This window comes from Bison bison, unplaced genomic scaffold, assembly GCF_000754665.1.
Source record: "Bison bison bison isolate TAMUID 2011002044 unplaced genomic scaffold, Bison_UMD1.0 scf7180017864276, whole genome shotgun sequence".
In the NCBI taxonomy this organism is placed as follows: domain Eukaryota; kingdom Metazoa; phylum Chordata; class Mammalia; order Artiodactyla; family Bovidae; genus Bison; species Bison bison.
The window spans coordinates 704,255-725,830 of record NW_011494848.1 but is presented as its reverse complement, the minus strand read 5'-3'; the positions used below and the strand labels follow the sequence as shown (position 1 = coordinate 725,830).

The following is a 21,576-nucleotide window of genomic DNA, read 5'->3' as shown; positions in this document are numbered from 1 at the left end:
GACTTTGTCCAGGGACCACTGCCCTTCCTGCTCTTTATTGCTACTGGAAGCAACATCTTGTAGTCTGTGACAGGCCTGGGACCAAGGTGAGGCAAGTGAGTCCCCAAGGGTATGGAATTTAATGACCCTGTGAGTATCGCCTCTGTCTGATCTGCTGAGCCTGCTCCTCTACCTCCCCGTTCTCCCCCAGTGGCCAACAAGTGGATACACGAGTATGGACAGGAATTCCGCAGACCCTGCAGCTCGAGACCTGAAGACTAAAGTGTTGGCAGAGAGAAGCTGGAGGAGTCCTTTGGCTTTCCAAAGAAGCCAGAAGTCAAAAACTAGGGTAAGAGAGGAGAAAGGGGAGCAAGCTTCTGGAGGAGGCCCTTGTCAGCACTGTCTGTTCCTTGCAAATGGGAGACAAGGAAGTGGTCTCTAGCAGGGGTTACCTGAGAACTTGTTTCTCCTCAAGCCATGACTCACAGCAGAATGAACATGACAAAGGAGGGGGCACGAAGGCTGGAGAGAGAAGTTTCTGGAGCTCAGACTCTGTTGGAAACAGGGCATATCAACAGTCTCCAGGGTTTGGTCAGTGGGGCCTTCGCCACTTGAGCCTTGACCACAGGGGCCCAGAAGTGGGCAGTGAGGCCCCTGCTGACTCCCACATGCCCTTCTGCCCACTGACTCCTGCTGAAGGCTGAGCAGGGGGTGTCTCTGTATCAGGAGTGTACCTCATGTGATGACTTTTTTAAAGCAGACAGTAACTTTTTTAAAAAATACGATTTTTAAATACAGCCATTAAAATGTTTTAATAGTCATAAAAAGTGTTTACAGATCATTTTTCACAACCATGAACATTCTTATGTTGTAACGTTATGTGAAAACAGCAGAGCAGAATGTTTTATTTATGTATAATCTTATCTTGGCTCACCTCCCACCACTCCCCGCTCAGTGCATTCCAGAAGCATTCTATTTCTTAATACCGACATTGGTTCCACTCTTCACGTCTTTGCACTCACTGCTCCCACCGGGGCTGAGCCCTCCTCACCATTCCACTCTTGAATCGGTGTCACTTCAGAGAGAACCTCTCTGACATCCATCCTTCTAGCCATTTTGTTCACATAGGCCAACTTCATTTTCTTCCTAACACTTTTCTCAAAGTTACTTTATTTATTTAATTGTGGTCAGTTGCCTGCCCTGCATGGTGAGTGCTTTAAGACCCCTCTCTACTTTGTAAATGCCTCTATTGTAGTCCCCATCTCACTCAATTTTTCAGTATTTATTTGCCTAGCTGCTTGCACTCCTTATACCTCTTGGTATCCCCCAGAAAAAGGTCTGTTTCAAATAAGTAGGCATTCAGCAAATATTTTTGGATAAGTGAGTAAGAAGGCCTCCTTTGAGCTATGCTTTGGAGGATGGGTAGGATTCTTATAGGCAGAGTCTAATGAGGAGCAGCACTTCCCAGCAGGGCTGGCATGAGCTAAGGCTGCAGTGATGAGTGACTGATATTTGAGCACTTGTGCAAAGTGAACATTCTAGGCAACTTGGCTCAGTTTCCTCAACAGGAGATGGGGGTGTGTGTTGTGCTCACAGAGAAGCCACACAGGTAAAAGGCTAGATGCTCAGATGCTGTGCTGCCTCTGCCCCCTCCCTGTACCACACACGCCAGGATTTCTGCCTCCCAGAGCTCCGTGGGCCCCAAGGAAAAGGTTCTGGTGTGCTGATATCCGGGGTCCAGCAGAGCCTCTGTGGGCATCTGTCACCAATAGTTCTGCTGAGTGCATCAGGACTCTGGAAGCCCTCTTACTAAATTACTGTCACATAGGTGAGCAAAAACACTTTTCCCCTCCCCTTCTGAGTTCTTAGGAATTCTGAGTTCTTATAGAGGTTCTGAAACCTCTATAGTAAAAGACATATTAACAGGAGGAACATAAAGAAGTTTATTAACATGTATATATCATGTATACATGGGAGATACACAAGGGAAAATGAGTAATTTCCTGAGGTGGCTTAGAACTCAGGATGATATACTATCTTAAGAGAGAAAGGAAAGAGGGGAGGTAAGCCGCTTACATTCTTAGGAACAATGAATAGTCCTTAGAAAAGGGCCCACAGACAGGAGATACGATAGTGATTGTCTAGGTGTGGTGTCCACTTGTGGTCTCTTCTGTGCAGTTTTCCTTGGTTGGTAAAATTCTTGAAGGAATTTCAGACAACTGAGTTCCTTCTGGAGCATCTGTCTTCAGGCAGGTGAGGCGAGTTTAGAGAAAGGGGTATAGCTGTGGGGTCCCAACAATGCTTAGTATGTAGGTAGCTATTTCTAAATAGGACTGACTGTGGCTTGGTGCATAGCTTGTTTATAATTTTGCTTTTCTTTCTTGCGCTGTTCTTCGGCCATTTTTCTAACAGCTTTCTCTCCAAACTGGGCTCCTGGTGTTGCAATTGTATCCTCACAAGACTTGCTCCAGGGAAAATTCTTTACGTTAATGACTGTTATCATTGTCAGTAGTAACATACTAACCATGTACTCTTGGCTAGGCATTGTGCTAAGAACTGAGGTAGGTGTACTTGCCTCCTTCAGGCCTCACAATGAACAGGTACTATATCTCCATTTTATAGATGAGGGAAACTGAGGCAGAGAATATGTAACCTTCCTGAGGTTACATAGCTATAAAGTGGCAGAGGCAGGATTCAAAGTACAGGTGTCTCCCCAAAGATCTCTTTTTTAAAATTTAAGATTCACACAACACTATAAAGCAACTATATGCCAATAAAAAAATCTTCATAGCAATGAAAAAATTTTTCAATTGAGGTATAGTTTCAGGTATCAGTGAAGTGATTCAGTGATATATATATCAGTGATTTATTTAGTCATATAGTCATCTTCTTTTTCAGATTCTTTTCCCTTATAGATTATTACAAGATATTGAGTATAGCTCCCTGTGCTGTACAGTAGGTCCTTGTTGGCTACTGGCAAACCACTCCAGTGTTCTTGCCTGGAGAATCCCAGGGGCGGGGAGCCTGGTGGGCTGCCGTCTATGGGGTCGCACAGAGTCGGACATGACTGAAGCGACTTAGCAGTAGCAGCAGTGTGTATATGTTAGCCCCAGACTCCTAATTTACCCTCTACCCTTTTCCCCTCTGGTAACCATAAGCTTGTTTTCTATGTTTGTGAGTCTGTTTCTGGTTTGTAAATAAGTTCTTTTGTATCATTTTTTTAGGTTCCACATATAAGCAATATCATGAGGTATTTGTCTTTGTCTAGCTTACTTTACTTAGTATGATAATCTTGAGGTCCATCTATGGACTAGAAATAGAAAATATGAATTACCAATTCATATTTACCAATACTTAAACTGAACCAGTGTAAAACTCCCAACAGAACTCCCAGGTGGCACCAGTGGGAAAGAGCCTACCTGCCAATGCAGGAAACATTAAGAGACAGGGGTTTGATCCCCAGGTCGGGAAGATCCCCTGAAGAAGAGCATAGCTACCCACTGCAGTATTCTTGCCTGGAGAATCCCATGGACAGAGGAGCCTGGTGGGCTACAGTCCCTAGGGTCAGACAGGACTGAAGCAACTTAGCACACACACAGCAACAAACAAGTCCAGCACCAGATGCCTTCAGAGGCAAATTCTATCAAACATTTGAAGAGTTAACACTTATTCTTCTGAAACAACTCCAAAAAAACTGCAGAGGAAGGAACACTTCCAAGCTCATTCTATGAGGCCACCATCACTATGATACCAAAACCAGACAAAGATATCACAAAAAGAGAAAATTACAAGCCAGTATCACTGATGTAGATGCAGAAGTCCTCAATGAAATATGCTAGCAGACTGACTCCAGTAAAAAGGATCATACAGCATGATCCAGTGGGATTTATCTCAGGGATGCAAGGATCCTTCAACATCCACAAATCCGTGTGATACACCACATTAACAAATTGAATAAAAATTATATGATCATCTCAATAGATGCAAAAAAAGCTTTTGATAAAATTCAACATCCATTTATGATAAAAACTCTCCAGAAAGTGGGCAAAGAAGGAACCTACCTCAACACAGTAAAGGCCATATATGACAAACCCACACCTAACATCATACTCAGTGGTGAAAAACTGAAACATTGATTATCGGGGGGAAAAACTCTCTCCTTATATTGCTCAGTTAACTACCCAGTTAACTGTTTCCTCCATCCACCTGTAAGGCCAGCCACTTGGCTAGTCTCAGGTTCCAAGGTTTCGCCTGGCTACAGGCTGGGGTTTCTAGCAAACTGCTGGGAGAGGAAGCCAGCTCTAGGAATATGGGAGCCTCTTGAGTTTACATAACTTTCTGAGCCCTGGACCCAGACTGAGAATGTGTTGACTCTGGCCACCGATGGAGCAGCCAGCTGGGGCAAGAGAAGAGTTGGCTTGAAGATTACAAACAAAACACTGTCCCTGCAGGAAAGGGTACGACTGCTGTTTGCTTTCTCAACTCCTGTTGTAGATTCTTTTCTTGCTTTCCCCTTGTTAAAAGTCATGACCCTCTAATTCCCCAGCTCCAGTTCTGATGACACAGGCCCTTGAATCCAACTTAAGGGTCCTTGGCATCTCGCTGTCCAAATCAGTTTGTTTTGTCCATTCCACCTCTAAAATATCGAGCCTTTCTCCTCCTCTCATCCCTGCAGCACTTAGCTAGTTCAGAATCCCTTTGCCTTTTACCTAGACTACCACTGCCTCTTTACTGCTATCTAGTCCAGTGCCTGCAGTCCATTTCCACAGGTACCAGAGTGACTTTCCTTAGTGTCTGGCAACTCCCCATCTTGCCACTATAGGCCTTTATATCCTGCCTCCAACATCTGTCACAGCTTTTACTCCAGCCACACTGATAATACTCATCTACCAGCTGTGTCAGACTGACCTTCGTGGGCTTGTGCATGCTGCCTGCTCTCCCTGCAGTATATTTCCCTTTTCCACCTCCACCTTGTGATGAAGCTTCAAAGCTCAACTCAAATGCTACCTACTTTGTGAAACCATCCCTTTCCTGTTTCCAAAGAGGTTTAGTTGTCCCCTTCCCTTTGTACAGTGTGGTCACTGTTTCGATAATGGTCTTTCTAGACTATGAGCTCATTTGAAAGGCCTCATTATTTATCTCTGCCTCCAGAGTCAACTGGAAGCTTGACACAGAGAAACTGCTCAGGTTTGCTTAATCAGCAAATAAATGCTTGTAATAGCAGCTTTAGAAGAGGATAACAACAAGAAGTCGTGCCCAACTCTCCCCAGCCCTTCGAGTCTTCTCAATCTCAGGATTCTGCCCCCCAACATTAGATCTGTGTCTACCCCATTTGCCCACCTTCTTTCAGGAAGTTCTCCTTGGACATTCTTTAGTGTATGTGTCTGACAGACTGGCCTCTGGTTTGACCCAAATATGTTCCTTCTGGCTTTGTGGAAATCCTTCATTCAAAGGGTCCAAGGGTCTCCTTTATTCTCTTCCTGAGTTTGGAGTGCTGATCTGTAGGCTTCACAAGGATGCTACATCCAGCACATAGTAGGTGCTCCTTAAGAGTACATTATGTGGAAACCAACACAATACTGTAAAGCAATTACCCTTCAATTAAAAAAAAAAAAAGAATACGTTTTGTGAACATATGAGTGGTCTTTTCTCTACTAGGAGATAGTGGAATGCTCAAAGATCCTGCCACCTCCTAGCCATGTCTATGGGCAAGTCATTTCACATCTCTGAAATTCAGTTTCTTTGCCTTTAAATTGGGGGAAAACTGGATCAGATCAGTCGCTCAGTCGTGTCCGACTCTTTGCGACCCCATGAATCGCAGCACGCCAGGCCTCCCTGTCCATCACCAACTCCCAGAGTTCACCCAGACTCACGTCCATCGAGTCAGTGATGCCATCCAGCCATCTCATCCTCTGTTGTCCCCTTCTCCTCCTGCCCCCAATCCCTCCCAGCATCAGAGTCTTTTCCAATGAGTCAACTCTTCGCATGAGGTGGCCAAAGTACTGGAGTTTCAGCTTTAGCATCATTCCTTCTAAAGAAATCCCAGGGCTGATCTCCTTCAGAATGGACTGGTTGGATCTCCTTGCCGTCCAAGGGACTCTCAAGAGTCTTCTCCAACACCACAGTTCAAAAGCATCAATTCTTCGGCGCTCAGCCTTCTTCACAGTCCAACTCTCACATCCATACATGACCACAGGAAAAACCATAGCCTTGACTAGACTAACCTTTGTTGGCAAAGTAATGTCTCTGCTTTTGAATATGCTATCTAGGTTGGTGGTAACTTTCCTTCCAAGGAGTAAGCATCTTTTAATTTCATGGCTGCAGTCACCATCTGTAGTGATTTTGGAGCCCAGAAAAATAAAGTCTGACACTGTTTCCACTGTTTCTCCATCTATTTCCCATGAAGCGGTGGGACCGGATGCCATGATCTTCGTTTTCTGAATGTTGAGCTTTAAGCCAACTTAAAGTGCTGCACTCAATATGCCAGCAAATTTGGAAAACTCAGCAGTGGCCACAGGACTGGAAAAGGTCAGTTTTCATTCCAATCCCAAAGAAAGGCAATGCCAAAGAATGCTCAAACTACCGCACAATTGCACTCATCTCACACGCTAGTAAAGTAATGCTCAAAATTCTCCAAGCCAGGCTTCAGCAATATGTGAAAACTGGATAGCTACATGTAAAAGACTGAAATTAGAACATTCTCTAACATCTTAAAATGGATTAAAGACCTAATAAACTCAGAATGGATTAAAGACCTAAATATAAGACCAGATACTGGGCTTCCCTGGTAGCTCAGTGGTAAAGAATCCGCCTGCCAACACAGGAGACTCAGGTTCAATCCCTGGTCCGGGAAGATCCCACATACTGTGGAGCAACTAAGCCCAGGTACCACAGCTACTGAGCCCTGCTCCACAGCAGGAGAAGCTACTGTAATGAGAGCCCATGCACTGCAACTCGAGAGTAGCCCCTGCTCTCCACAACTAGAAGCAATGAAGATTCAGCACAAAAATAACAAATAAATAAAATTATTTTAAAAAAGAGACTAGATACTATAAAAATCTCTGTAGGAAAACACAGAACACTCTTTGACATAATCACAGTGATTTTTTTGGATCTGTTGGCCTGAAGTGATGGAAATAAAAGCAAAACTAAACAAATGGGACCTAATTAAACTTAAAAGCTTTTGCACAGCAAAGAACAGCATAAACAAAATGAAAGGACAACCTACAGAATGCGAGAAAATATTTGCAAATGATGTGAACGACAAGGAATTAATTTCCAAAATATACAGACAACTCATATAGCTCAGAATCAAAATAACCCAATCCCAAAATGGGCAGAAAACCTAAACAGACAGTTCTCCAAAGAAGACGTGCAGATGGGCCAACAGGCACATGAAAAGATGTTCAGCATCACTAACTAGTCAAGAAATACAGGTCAAAACTACAGTGAAGTATCACTTCACACCAGTCAGAATGGCCATCATCAAAAAGTCTACAAATAATAAATGCTGGAAAGGGTGTGAAATGCTGGAAAAGGGAACCCTCCTACACCGTTGGTAGGAATGTAAATTGGTGCAGCTGCTACGGAAGCCAGTCTGGAAGTTCCTTAAAGAACCAAAAACAGAGTTGTCATACAATCCAGCGATTCCACTCCTGAGCATATATCTGGAAAAGACGAAAACTCTTAATTTGAAAGATACAGGCACCCCAGTGTTCACTGCAGCACTATTTACTGTAGCCGAGACATGGAAGCAACCTAAATGTCCATCAACAGATGAATGGATAAAGCTTTGGTGTGTGTGTATATATATGATATGTGTGTGTGTGTGTATACACAATGGAATACTACTTAGGCATAAAAAGAATGAAATAATGCCATCTCCAGCAACATGGATCTCCAGCAACAATATAATCTCTAGGTCCATGAATGTGACAGAAAAAGACAAATATCATATGATATCACTTCTATATGGAATCTAAAAAAATGATATAAATGAATTTATTTAAAAAGACTCACAGACTTCAAAAACAAATTTATGGTTTCCAAAAGGGAAAGGTCGGGAGAGGGGTAAATTAGGACTTTGGGATTAATGTTTACACAAAATATACACATATAAAGTAGATACACAACAATGACCTATTTCATACCACAGGGAACTATATTCAATATCTCATAATAACCTGTAATGGAAAAGAATCTGAAAAAGAACACATATATATAACTAAACCACCTTGCTCTACCTGAAACTAACACATTGTAAATCAACTTAAATTAAAAATATACTTAAATTTAAAAAATGACAATTTATGTGAACTTTAAAAAAAACAATAAATTGAGAACAATAATGCCCATACTTCACAAGGATTCCAAAGATTAAGGTGTAACTAGCAGGGTATCTGGAGAAGGCAATGGCACCCCACTCCAGTACTCTTGCCTGGGAAATCCCATGGATGGAGGAGCCTGGAAGGCTGCAGTCCATGGGGTCGCAAAGAGTCACTTTCACTTTCATGCACTGGAGAAGGAAATGGCAACCCACTCCAGTGTTCTTGCCTGGAGAATCCCAGGGACGGGGGAGCCTGGTGGGCTGCCGTCTATGGGGTCGCACAGAGTCGGACACAACTGAAGTGACTTAGCAGCAGAGTATCTAATATAAAGTGAATGTTTCTCACTTTCCATCCATCAAGCCTGGTCATCATCCTCTTGCCAGGTATCTGTACCAAAATGACCTCTGCCGAGGGTCCCCTATATTATCCAGGAGGCAGTGTAAAGAGGAAAAAAAGCTAAGTTTGAATTCTGACGCCACTTCTGAGCTATATGAATTTGGACCTAATGCCTGCCTGTCAAATGACAACATCACCTACCTCATAGGGTTGCCATGAGGATTAAATAGTTGTGTGTACAGTGAATTAGCTGCTCAACTTTGATCACTATTATGACTTAACCTGGTGAACAAAATTGGCTGTGTCCCTGAAAAACACGCATTTGACCATGCTGCCCCCCTGTGGACAGAGTGCAAACAGCCCAGCAGAGACCTTAGTAGGCCCCTCCTGCCCCCAGAAGGGCTTGTGGGAAGCACACAGAACACACACAGGGACGTTTCTCTGCTAGGAGCTCATGCTTTACTCAGATATATTTAGTGAACATACAAACCAGAACTTCTCAGAATAATGTGCTTGTTTGGATGTAGATCAGTACTGACTCAAAAGGTCTGGGGTAAGGACAAAATCTTGAACAAGCTTCCAGATGATACTTATGAATGCTGCTGACCACAGGCCACTCTGAGTAAAGGTCTTAACTATAGTATGGGAGTGACATGATAGGAACCCTACATCAGTTACTGAGAGAGTTAACCTATATTAACTTGTGTAGTCCTCAAGACCCTATGCGGTAAATACTGTTGACCTCTATTTTTCAGATGAGGAAACCAAAGCACAAAGAGCGAAAAGTACTTAGCTATCTGATACATCCAGTAAGGGATGGGCCTTAGGTTCTAATTTAGGCAGCCTAGCTCCAACACCTGCTAAGAAGACTCCAACAATGTGTAGAGAGTAGCCAGGGGAGGGGCTGTGGCAAGGAGAGGAGAAGACATAGAATAGAGAATGGATGGCAGTTGTGAATATAAGAGAGGAAGCCATCAAGGACACTTTGGCTGCCTTGTTTAGACCAGTGGAGAGATGGTGGAACCTATCACTACTGACCTAGGAAATATGGGAGAAAGAACAACTTTTAGGGGGAACGTAAGTTCAGCTTTAGGAATGGTCAATGTGAGTGGCTTTTGGTCATCTGGACAAGTAGACAGACCTAAGTGTCTACAGAGTTGAGGAGGTGCTTGAACTTGTAGATAGACTTTGGGCATTAGCATATGCGAAACTCTGAAAGCTTGAGGTCATGTGAACAGTGTACAGACTGTCCTGTTCTAGACCAAAGTCAACACAGTACATAACTGGAAGAGAGAGGATTAGAATCTAGTCTCCCTGGCTGCAGTGGAGGCTGACTCTGTCCATTCTAATGGGCATTCTGGCTCTGGGGAGCAGGCGGAGCATAAGACATTAATGGGCTGCAGGAAACAAACAGGCTTTGCTGGAGCTCTATGGTGACTAAATCCAGTGAACTGTCCCCAACCCCTAGATCAAAAGAAATAAGGACAACTCCATAGAGAAAGACCAGATAAAGGTTGGGAGATATTTATTTTCTTTAAACAAGGTCATAAATAACAAAGAAACAAAGAAGGTCCCAGACTTCGGACCCTGAAGCAGGACAGGGATAGGAAGTTGAGGGGTCAAAAGGTGGAGAGGGCTACGCATCACCTAAGACAGTCACAGAGAAGATGGGCTGCAGGAGACTGCCTCTCCCTACCCTTGGAAATGGCGTGCCTGGGCAGCAGGGAGGCTGAAGTGCTGTGATGAGGCAGCTGGAAGAGGGCAAATGTTGAGGATGCTGGACTGGACTGTTTCTATGAAGGGTGACATGGAAACCACAAACGACTAAGATAAGCTGTGGGTCTAGAAAAGGCAAGCGGGAAGTCTGCATACCTCCAGGGACCAACTATGAAAACGGTTAAATCTGCTTCTTAAAAACAACTCCACGGGCCTTAGCCGGTGGCTTTGTGCATGGGCTGTAGTCAACCTGGGTTGCTTTATGGCAGGTGAGGGCTCAAGAGGCCCCTGGAGCAGCCTGGCCTCAGCCCAGGGCAGGTGCCCAGACATGTGGGAGTGGGACGTGGGCCCTCCCCAGATGGGAGGCCATGTGCTTGGACTGGCTGAGACTGATTTTCAGGCTAGTTTCTTGTGATGCTATCCACCACCCCTCCCTCTACCTAAGGATGAGATCCTGACCTCTCTGGGTCTTCCAAGCCTAGAAGAATAAGACGGGGATAAAAAGGTATCCGACTGGTATTTTATTTAAAAGGGAAAAATAAAGACCATCTTGCACATGGTCTAGCCCATGAGGTAGGGCAGGACCATGGCAAGAACAATCTCAAGCAATGGAGGTCCCTGTACCTGGGGAAACATGGGGACCCAGGTACATTACCTAATGCCAGGAACAGGGGCCCAGGGTGGCAGTTCTGATGGAGGCTTCACCCAAGGCAAGGCAGGGAGGACAGGCAAGAGCTATCCCTGAACAGGGAAGGGAGAGGAGCTGGGGAGCCTTAGACTGGGGAGACCAATGTTGATCGAAGGCCCTGGAAAACAATGCTTTGGGCAGGAATACACAAAAGGGTTTGTACATCTGGGGATGCCCGTCTACAGGGAGCCGGTGTCACATGGTCGGGCGGGATGGTGAGGAGGAGACAGCGGCATCACAGTGGCCTCTGGTGCGATGTATTTACAACAGAGCTCAATGTTGAGGGAGGGAAGGAGAGCAGGTCACTAACAGCCAGGAAACACACTGTGAAGAGTGGAGAGAGAATGGAAAACAAATGTGACTGTCACTGGCTTACCCTGTCTCATCCAGGAAGCGCTCCCTAATGATCACCATGGCCTTTGCACATCTCTCCACCTCTTCTCAGCCCATCCAGGGCTAGACACAGGGTGTGCTCTCAATGTACGGCTGATCAGACCACAGCTTCAAACGGGCCAGGGCCCCCAGACACTGCTTACTGAGAAACTAAGAAACTTACTGAGAAACTTTATTGTTGGTTCCTGGGATCCATCAATGGTCAGCTGCTTGAGGGGTGGTCTGACATCAGGGAATCACTGTGGCTCACTGTACCAGGCCCTGGCATTTTCAGTGCCCACCTTGCTTTGTCATCCAAACCACTTAGGCCCTGGCATTTTGAACTCCGTGATGTAAAAACTGTTTATATTTCTTCAACATTTTTTCTTCAAACTTTCTGAGGGTGGGGAACAAGTTCCCTTGGACCATCATCAGAATTAGAAAAGAGACTTTCCAACTGGCAGGCATGACTCTTCATATGGCCTGTGGGGCTCTGTGAGGATGGGGCCTTCTGCAGCAAAGACTGGGAGCTCCTCGAGGTGGGACCAGGACCATGTGGTTTGGGTCACCATGCCTCTCTTCCTCCTCCTCCTCCACAAAGAAATCTACTGTGTCTCCCAATCTGACAAAGAGTTTCCCAAGATGAGAGGCATCCTTTTTCCTCTAGACCAGTGGTTCCCAAATGGGAATGACTTTGCCTCCCTTAAGACATTAGGTAAAATCTAGGAACATTTTTGCTTGTCACAACTGTGTGTGTTGAGAGGGTGCTACTGGTTCCTAGAATGCAAAGTCCAGGGATATTGTTCATCACGCTATAGTGCGCAGAACAGCCCCACCAGCACAAAGGATTACCTGCCTCAAATGTAAACAGTGCTGAGGCTGGAAACCCTGCTCCAGATGTCTACATAGCCTCAAGGCCTGCCTCACCTTCCTCAACAGCAGGACAGGAGAAGGCATATAGAATTTTTCTAAGAGCCCCGGAATGGATAATTCCCATCCCAGCCTCCACAGGAAGGGGCATCTCAAGAAAAAGTACACATCACAAAGCGGGTAAGGGACTAGGCACTGTTTAATGTCAGTTTAGCAACAACTCACTGGACCAGAGCACACAGAAAGAACCAACCACGGCTTTGCAGAAACACACACGCTGGACTCTGTGTTGAGGAGGAAGAAGAAAGGCATGGTGACCTAACCCAGGCAGGGGTGAGGCAGAGATATTTACAACCTTGCAAATATCTCCTTGTTGGGGTACTGCTGGGCTCTTTAAATCTTTGTACTTCCTTACCACTGGAATCCACCGATAGGCTCTGCAAACCTGTGCCGAATCAGGAAAGTGGCAACAGCTTCAGCTACCTGCAAAAGGGAGAGATATTCCAGGCCATGTTAAGGGTAGCTACGGGGTTCAGCCTTGGAGGTCTTATGGGCTTCTGTTGGAAGTTAAGGCATTATAGTGGACTCATGGTCCTGCAGTTCTGGGGAGCCTGAAAGCAAAAGGACCTGGGTCCTGCAGGGATGGCTCCAGAAAAGTCAAGAGGAATGATGTGAAGGCTTAGTTATCCCCGTAGAGTTACAAAGCACTTTTTTCCTACAGGAGGAGCACATATTAATTCCTAACTGTGTGTGTTTTAGGGAGCAGTGTCTACCACAGTTATTCCTTCTTCCATCTGGCTTTTGGGGATAATAGAGAAGCAGAGCTTACAATCTTAACCACAGTGTGTTAGTCACTCAATCGTGTCCGACTCTTTGCGACCCCATGGAGGAGGCTCGTCTCTCTCCATGGGATTCTCCAAGCAAGAATACTGGAGTGGGTTGCTATTCCCTTCTCCATCTTAACCACAGGGCCCTGGGTAAAACAGCAGGGCACCAGTAGCTCCTCAGCCCATACACAGAAAGGCAAGACCAAAAGCAGCTGCCAGGGAGAGGTCTGGGGTGCTGGTGGGATTGCATGTGTGTGGGCCCCACAGCAGCTGCTGCAGCAACACAGGCTGACTCAGAGGCTTATGCTGTCTTCTTTGAGATCCACAGTTACTCTCCCAGTTGCCCTTTTACAGGCATCCAGCACCAGACTCACCTTGTCTGGAGCATCCTCATGGACTGCGTGGCCACACTGGGGCAGGACCTGCATCTGGAACTTCCCTAGGGAAGATATAAACCAAAGCCACCTCAAGGACTAAAATGGTCCTCTCCTTACCATCTTTGCAGCCTCACAGGTCATGTTAGCAGGCCAGGACCTCCCCATCACCCCACCCCAACAGTCTGGACCCAATTAACAAGCCTGTGAGGAAGATGATAATACTTGACATTATAACCTTGAGCAAATCATTTCCCTTCACTTCTTCCTTCTGCACCTACTTAATATGCATTTACTTTGGGCCAGACACATAGAAAGAAACAGTTCCTATTTACACTACAGTCTAGTGGGAGAGCAAAACATAAAACTCAGATTTTAATGCAGCATATAGTTCCTAGGCTAACACTAAGCACATGGAACTGGACAGATACAGGAATTGGGTCTTTGAAATAAAACAGGGATCCAGGAAGGCTTGCCACACAGAAAAAGTAACTTACACAAAGAAACAGAGGATGAAATGGTATTTGCTCTTGAGAAGAAAAACTTTGGCATGGTGCTCATGAGAGTTAACAATGAGGCTGGAGATGTAAGTGGGGGCCTTATCATTAAAGGATTTGTAAATTAAAGATTTTGAGATTTATTATTACAATAATAAGTTACCATCTGAGTGCTTAACTATGTTCCAGACGGTACTAAACTACTTTTTCACACTGTCCTGTATAACACTGTAAGCTCAAACAAATGTGATCATTTTATTAAGAGTGGACAGAGATGACTGATAAAGCAAGATCTCTAAGGAGACCAAAGAATATGGAACCCATCCCTGGCCATCAAGGCCATGAGACATCCAAGCAGAGATGTCCAGCAGGTTTGATACATGGTCCAGGTGTGGACCCCAGGAGAGAGGTATGAGTCAGAGGGTTAGCTTTGTGAGTTATCAGGGTGTAAATGGGAACCATGAGATTGCCCAGGGAGAGTAAGTAGAAAAGAAGGAAACTTAGCAACAGAATCTGCTTAAGCCTGAAACCTTGGCCCTGGAGTTGGCACCTTTTTTTCCTATAACCCGAAGTTGCCAATGCCTATTGACTTCACCTTTACCAAGCCTTGCATCTGCACTAAAGCCAAGAGCTTCCATGAAATCGGTTCCACTGCCTCCACAGTCATCTGGCCAGCACACCTGAACCTGAGCACATGTCACTTTCCCACTCATTACACCTCACAATCCCTGTGAGGCTGCCATCAATTTTCTCATTCTACAGATTGAGAAAATTAAAGCTAAGGCAGGTCAAGTAACTTGCCCAGGGTGAAAAAAAATTAGTAGGAAAGCAGCAGTACTCAAACACAGTTCTCCCAACCGCAGAGTCCTAGCTTTTACCACCTCATCATGTTGTCTTCTAAACAGAACTTGTATATTTTTGTATTTGGGTTATCTTGGACCTTTCCCTTTCCTAAGAATTCTAACAATAATAAAAATACTGATCAGTATTCAGAATATCTCCTTTCATAATACATCTGCCCACAGTACTTTATAATGCCCCTTTCAAAGACACTGCATCACTTTAATTCTTACAACTCTGAGGTCTATGTGGTAATATAATTCCCAATTTAGACAGAAAATTTCCACATGACTTTGCCCATTTCTCTGCCCTCAGGGGACCTAGGAATGTAATTTCTTCATAACTTACCTTGCATTTGGCCAATAGTCAGATCTTTATCCAATCTATCAACACCTAGAATAAAATAAGAGAATCCACAAGTAGCTTACTTGAAAAGGCGGTATGAAATAGGTTTTGCTGTTATGAAGTAAAAATTGTTACAAAGTGGTAAACATGATGACCTTCTCAATTCATGTTAATGCCAATCCTAACTTCCTGAGTGTACAGTCTCACCACATGAAGCTTTCGAGGCTGATATTTCCCATAATCACTTTGCTTGTTTAAGCTGCTTTCTGAAAACAGGCTTTACTTTTTAAATTTCCTTTTTACTCAGAATATCCTTATACGACTCAAGGAGAAGGACTTGGGTTTGACCAGGTACAGAGACCAGGCCAGAATTAGGTCATCCCTGGTGGATGCTCATGCTTAGTTTTGGATTTGTCAAAGGAAGGAGAAAGGGCACAAATGAGTAAGGATGGTATTTCACTTTGGAAGTTGCTACCCATATGGTAAACACTTTTAACAAAGACATACTGAGATGACAATATACATACACTGCTAGGGACTGAATTGTGTCCCCCCGCAAAATTTATATGGTGAAACCCTAATTCACAATGGGACCACATTTGGAGATATGAAGGTAATTAAGGTTAAATGAGGAAGTAATTAAGGTTAATGTCACAAAGGTAGGGCCCTCGTAAGATAAGACTGGTGCTCTCGCGCACTCTGCCACGTAAGAGCACAGTGAGAAGGTGGTGGTTTGCAAGCCAGTAAGAAAGCTCTCAGCAGAACCTGACAGGCTGGAACCCTTATTTCAGACTTACAGCTTCCAGAATTGTTTAAGCCACCCAGTATTTTGTTATGGCATCCCAGGCTGACTAATACATACACATGCACACTTACCAGCCAGGAGCAGCAATTTAGGAATAGGACAACTAAGAAAGAGATTGGATAAGCCTCGGAACCAGCCATCCCAGTATTTTTCTGTTTTTGCCAGTTCAATTCTCCAAGTGTATGGATGGTCTTTCTTGGTCTGAAGGAGTAAGAGCAAGTTTTGAGTCTCTGAGGGCAATCCCAGGAGGAACAGGAAAAAAACTAGGTCCGTGGGAAAAGGAAAGGGAAAGAAACTAGCACATATTAAGGTCCTACCATGTCCCAGACATTTTAATATACATTTAGTCTTTATAACAGCCTTGTGATATAAGTTATTGTTGTACCTGCATGTTTAGATGATTAGAAGTAAACTTTTTACTTTTATTAGTTTCAGTGAACCTAGGAAACTTTCTTAAGATCACAAAGCTAGTAAACTGGTACAACCAAGATTGAGCTTCTTATACTCAACTGGCAAAAATAACACATTATCAAAAGAATAACTACAAAAACCACACCGCAGTATGGAAAAATGCTTATGACGTAGACGCAGAGTACAACATGTCATTTAAGTTAGGGTTACTACTGGAAAAATACGGTGTGCTTTGAGAAAGAACTAGAAGGGAAAACTGAAAATATGTTGATAAAATATTTTTTCTTATATTTTTATATATGACAATGATACGCTGTAAACATGTATGTTAGTGTGTGAGCGTGCTCGGTCGTGTCCGACTTTTTGCAACCTCATGGACTATAGCCCACCAGGCTTCTCTGTCCGTGGAATTCTCCAGGCAAGAATACCAGAGTGGGTTGCTGTTTCCTTCTCCATATGTAGGTTTATTTATATCAACAGTAATTTATATATAATTTAAATAGTAATTTAAAAAGGAAATGACCAAATATAACAAAATCTGTTAAACTTCAATGTAAAGTAGATGGCACAGAGTATGTGCCCATCAAATACAAGTTGAACAAATAAAATGTTCTCTACACTTTTTTGCATCATGAAAATTTTGAAATATTATAACTGAAATAACTAGAATACCACATCAACCACAATATGAAAATCTAGAAGTGAACATGAGACAGCATATATTGTGTTAAAGATCACCAGACGGTTGAGATGTTCATTTTACCCAAAATGATTTGTATATTTAACACAATCACTTTCAAAATCCCAATGGCATTGTTTGCAAAAATAGAAAAATATATCCTATAATTCAATATGAAATATTAAGGGATTAATATTTATTAATTTATCCATTAAATTCATATGGATATTAAGGGATCCCAAACACCAAAACAATTTTAATAAAGATAAACAAAACTGGAGGACTCATACTCTATTTCAAAATATATTACAGTTATAGTAATCAAAACAGCACAGTACTGGTATAAAGATAGACAAATAGAGCAATGGAATAAGCTCAAGAGCCCAGAAATAAACCTCATATATATGGTCGAGTGATCTTTGATAAGGATGCTGAGACCATTCAATGAGGAAATGACAGTTTTTTCAAAATTCAGCTGGGGAAACTGAATACCCACATGCAAAAGAATGAAGTTGGACAATATATAAAAATGAACTCAAATGGATTAAAACCTAAATATAATAAGAACCTACAACTATAAAATAAAGTTGTAGGTTCTTATAAACTTTTTAATAAAGCAGTCTTAAAAAAGAGATTTATGCATAAAGAAATATCTCTTGGACAACCAAAATAATGTTTTTCCTTTTTTTTCCTGTATTTTAACCATTATATATTAGAGTCCCCTCATCCCCAATAAAAATGTATAGCTTGTTTTCTTTCACAGAACAGAATGGATGCGACTGACCTCTTCTGTATGTCTCAGGGCCATTTCAAACACAACTTTTATACTGTGCTCAACAGAGATGCCCCTAAGAAGCTGTGCCTGGTTTTTTGTGTTGTTGTTGCTACATTTAATTGGCATTACTAATATTATCTCCATCATTTTATTTTTCCTTTATTGTGGTATCACTGACATACAACATTGTTGAAGGTGTACAGCATGTTGATCTGACACATGTATACACTGCAGTGACTACCACCACAGCGTGGTAACCACCTCTATCATGTCACGTAATTATCATTTATCTGTGGTGGGAACAATTAAGATCTAGTCGCTTAGCAACTCTGTAGTTTATAATACAGTACTGTTGCCTATAATTACTACTGTGCATTAGATTTCCAGGACTTATCCACTAACTGCAAGAAGTTGTGACTATTGGGGTTTCTCTGTGTCCTTCCTCAGGTGGAGACTGTCTAGCTAAGTTCCTCACTGATTGATGTGCCTCAGTTTGTCCTCCTAATGGAACTGCTGGAGTTCATAAAACCCCATATATTAGGGCCTATAACAATGATAAGAAAAAAATGAGTTGCGATTAAAAATCAGAGGATCTGGATGTGTTTTAGCACTAACATTTACAGGTTGACCATAGGCAAGTATCTGCATCTGAGTCGCAAAACTGTTAATATTTACAATGCAGAGACAAAATGAGAACTAGAGATGTTAATGTGAATCATCCAGTATAGATCCTAGCACACAAAAGGGAAAAAGTAACTGACAATTTGTATCAGAGTTTCAAATCTACTAAACACTATTTGATTACCTTGGACAATTCTTCATCTCTTGAGTCTCAGTTTCTACACTGTTAACATGTGAGAAAAGATCTCTCCTCACCTCACAGACTATGGGAGAGCAAACTGATCACGCATTATTCATAATTTGTGAAATCCAAAAAGTTACAAAGTATTATCTTAAGGATGACAAGAAGATCCTCACTAAATTAAAAATACTGTTTTAAACAATGTACTCTCCTCCTTGCTGACACTAGCATCTCCAAATCCAAAGGAATATGTGGTGTACACTGAGTCCATTCCCTGTCATAAGTAAGACAGTCATAATCCATCCCTGAAAGTCTGTGGCTCACACTCACTAATCATTTCTCAGAAAAAGCACCCCTTCCCACAACCATCCTCAAATCAGTTGCTCAGCAAGTTGTCACAGAACATTTACTATGCACACAACCTTAAGCTCTATGTTGAGGGAAATTCACACATAACATCAGTTCCTCTGCTCCAAATACATAGGTTATTTTTGAGGGGAAACAATGCTTGTTATTAGAGGACACTGAACCTGTATTATAGGAATGACTATTAGAAAACCATATATTATGAGTGTGGCTTAGGAAAATCAGTTATATGACTCAGTCACAACTTCAGAAAAGAAAGTGCTAAGTTGTGTCCTACAGACTGTCAGTGCTATACTGCGGAGGGACTAATATAAACTGAGGTCAGAAAGCTTCCCAAGGAGATACACCCTGAAAGATGGGTAGGATCTGATCAGTTTTGTGTAGACTGGTGGTAGGAAATGGGAGATTTTCTCATGAGATAAATCACAGGAACAGAAGTAGAGGTGAGAAAGGGCCTGGTGAGAGAGCAGTTCTCTCTGAGGGTAGGGTAATACTCTACAAAATATTCCAATTTGTCAGAGTTATAAAGAAGTGCTTTATGCTTTCAGCCAGAGCCACTATCTTCCAGTAATTTGCCAAAATGACCAACACAAAGAGAAAGAGGAGGGGCAACTGCTACACATTCTCTAGGCCTTTTTGAAAACATAGAGTTGTTCCTTTGGCCACATACACGCAAATCTACTAAGAGGGTGATATTGTAAATATCAAGGGGATGGGTACTGTTCAAAAAGGAATGCCCCACAAATGTTACCAGAGCAAAACTGGGAGTCTACAGTGTTATCCAGCATGCTATTGGCATCATTGTAAACAAACAAGGGCAAGATTCTTGCCAAGAGAATTAATGTGCGTATGGAGCAATCAGGCACTCTAAGAGCTAACAGCTTCCTGAAATGTGTGAAGGAAATGATCAGAAAAAGAAGGAAGTCGAAGAGAAAGGGACTTGGGTTCAGCTGAAGCACCAGCCTACTCCACCCAGAGAAGCACACTTCATGAGGACCAATGGAAAGGAGCATGAACTCCTGGAGCCCATTCCCTATGAATTCATGGCATTTTGGGTATAAAAATAAAGACCTGGATTGTAAAAAGAAAAAAGAAGTGTTTTATATCTTATAGTTAATCTAAGTATCTATTATGATAGTATCTTTGTCCCTTAAATATCTAATGATGGACAAAAAGAACAATGTCACCTTCCTTTCCCCACCTTACACACTATCCCATCCTTCTAAGAATACTAACTTTCACTCACCTCCATGTCATCTTCCTTTTTCCTCTTGTTTACTGACTCACTTCCTTCTTCGTCTTCTTCTTCTTCCTCTATGATTCCTTCCACTATAGACTTTGAGCCTTCTGGACTTGTAATTCCTTCACACCTAGGTATTAAAAAGAAAAAAAAAAGTGCTATCACACACCTCTCTTCTACACACAAATTACCTTAGAGAAGCTATTTATGGGTTTTTATAATCAAATACTAGTTAAAATTTAACAATGCTCTGGAGGAGGGTGTGAAAAATGTGCATTTAAAAGTGTACAAAAGTGGAAGGTCATGGCCAACATTTCACTATACTCCAAGGGCTGGTTTCTGGTTCTTGCACCGATGAATGTTTTGTCACTCAGTCATGTCCAACTCTTTGTGACCCCAAGCACTGTGACCTGCCAATCCATGATCCATGGTCCACGGGGTTTTCCAAGCAAGAACACTGGAGTGGGTTGCCATTTCCTTCTCCAGGGGATCTTCCCCACCCAGCGATTGAACCCAGGTCTCCTGCATTGCAGGCAGATGCTTTACCGTCTGAGCTACTACTGATCCACAGAAGGTAGTAACCATTTCCTGAGGCATGGTGACAAGAGTTTTATTGGCATTATCTTATATAATCCTCATAGCAATCCCCTAAAATAGCTCTGAAGAGTTAAAAAATTGTCCAGGATCATTTAGCTCATGAGTGGATGCGGCTGGGAGGCAGATCCAGGCCCAGTTAACTCTAAAGCATGGTGCATAGTACAACAAGGCTGGAACAGATTGGTAAAAGGCCCCCACTTTTAATTAGCTGACAGAAACTGGCAATTACAATAACCAGGGCCAGATAAACCTTAGAGATTACTGCATCTGATCCAACCAATTATTGTTGTTTTGCATCTAAAAATAATCTCTCTTTATTTTACATAATTAGGTAGAAAAATTATTACAGGAACAGCTGGTACCATAATTTCTTTTAAAGAGAACTCGTTGAACAAAAATACATTGACAGGTGTTAAAAGTAAAACCTCAAGAGCCTAGGTAGCAGCTAGGGCCAAGGTCTGTTCTTCATGATAATCTATCATTTTGCCCTTGAAAAAGGAGAGAGAAGGGAGACGAGGAGAGAGAACAAGCAAGATAAAGAGAGACTGGGACAAATTGAAGGGTCAAACTTCGGGTGTAGATTTTTTAAGAATGGTAACTTCTGTCTTCTCTACCAAACCTTCAGTGATGTGTATGTTCACAAGTATTTTGTAAAGTGGGGGTTTTCTTAGGAACTTGAGGTGTCAAGTTTCACAATTAGGTCAAAGTATTAACAAAACAATATGTGCTT

General features: G+C 42.7%; 2 protein-coding genes and 1 pseudogene across 3 annotated transcripts in view; 2 read left to right on the top strand and 1 right to left on the bottom strand.

The window, feature by feature from the left end:
- The window catches only part of P4HA3 (prolyl 4-hydroxylase, alpha polypeptide III), a gene marked incomplete at its 5' end in the record, with an annotated part of 41,978 nt that extends 41,181 nt beyond the window's left edge, over positions 1-797 (top strand). The window contains one exon of the mRNA XM_010848870.1: positions 191-797. Within this exon, the coding sequence (XP_010847172.1) occupies positions 191-261 (71 nt within the window). The remainder of the gene's footprint in view (positions 1-190) is intronic.
- A 9,353-nt stretch (positions 798-10,150) lies between these two features.
- Positions 10,151-21,576, bottom strand: part of PPME1 (protein phosphatase methylesterase 1) — a 50,058-nt gene continuing 38,632 nt past the window's right edge. The window contains exons 9-14 of one of the 2 annotated variants that reach the window (XM_010848854.1): positions 20,256-20,379; positions 16,048-16,177; positions 15,175-15,219; positions 13,490-13,554; positions 12,704-12,771; positions 10,151-11,370 (exon numbers count right to left, since the gene is read on the bottom strand). In XM_010848854.1, coding sequence (XP_010847156.1) covers positions 11,352-11,370; positions 12,704-12,771; positions 13,490-13,554; positions 15,175-15,219; positions 16,048-16,177; positions 20,256-20,379 — 451 coding nt within the window. In that variant the 3' untranslated portion in view covers positions 10,151-11,351. Of the gene's footprint in view, positions 11,371-12,469; positions 12,573-12,703; positions 12,772-13,489; positions 13,555-15,174; positions 15,220-16,047; positions 16,178-20,255; positions 20,380-21,576 lie in introns of those variants that run through there. The other variant, XM_010848855.1, reaches the window with a different exon arrangement.
- On the top strand, positions 19,501-20,249 carry LOC104995114 (annotated as a pseudogene).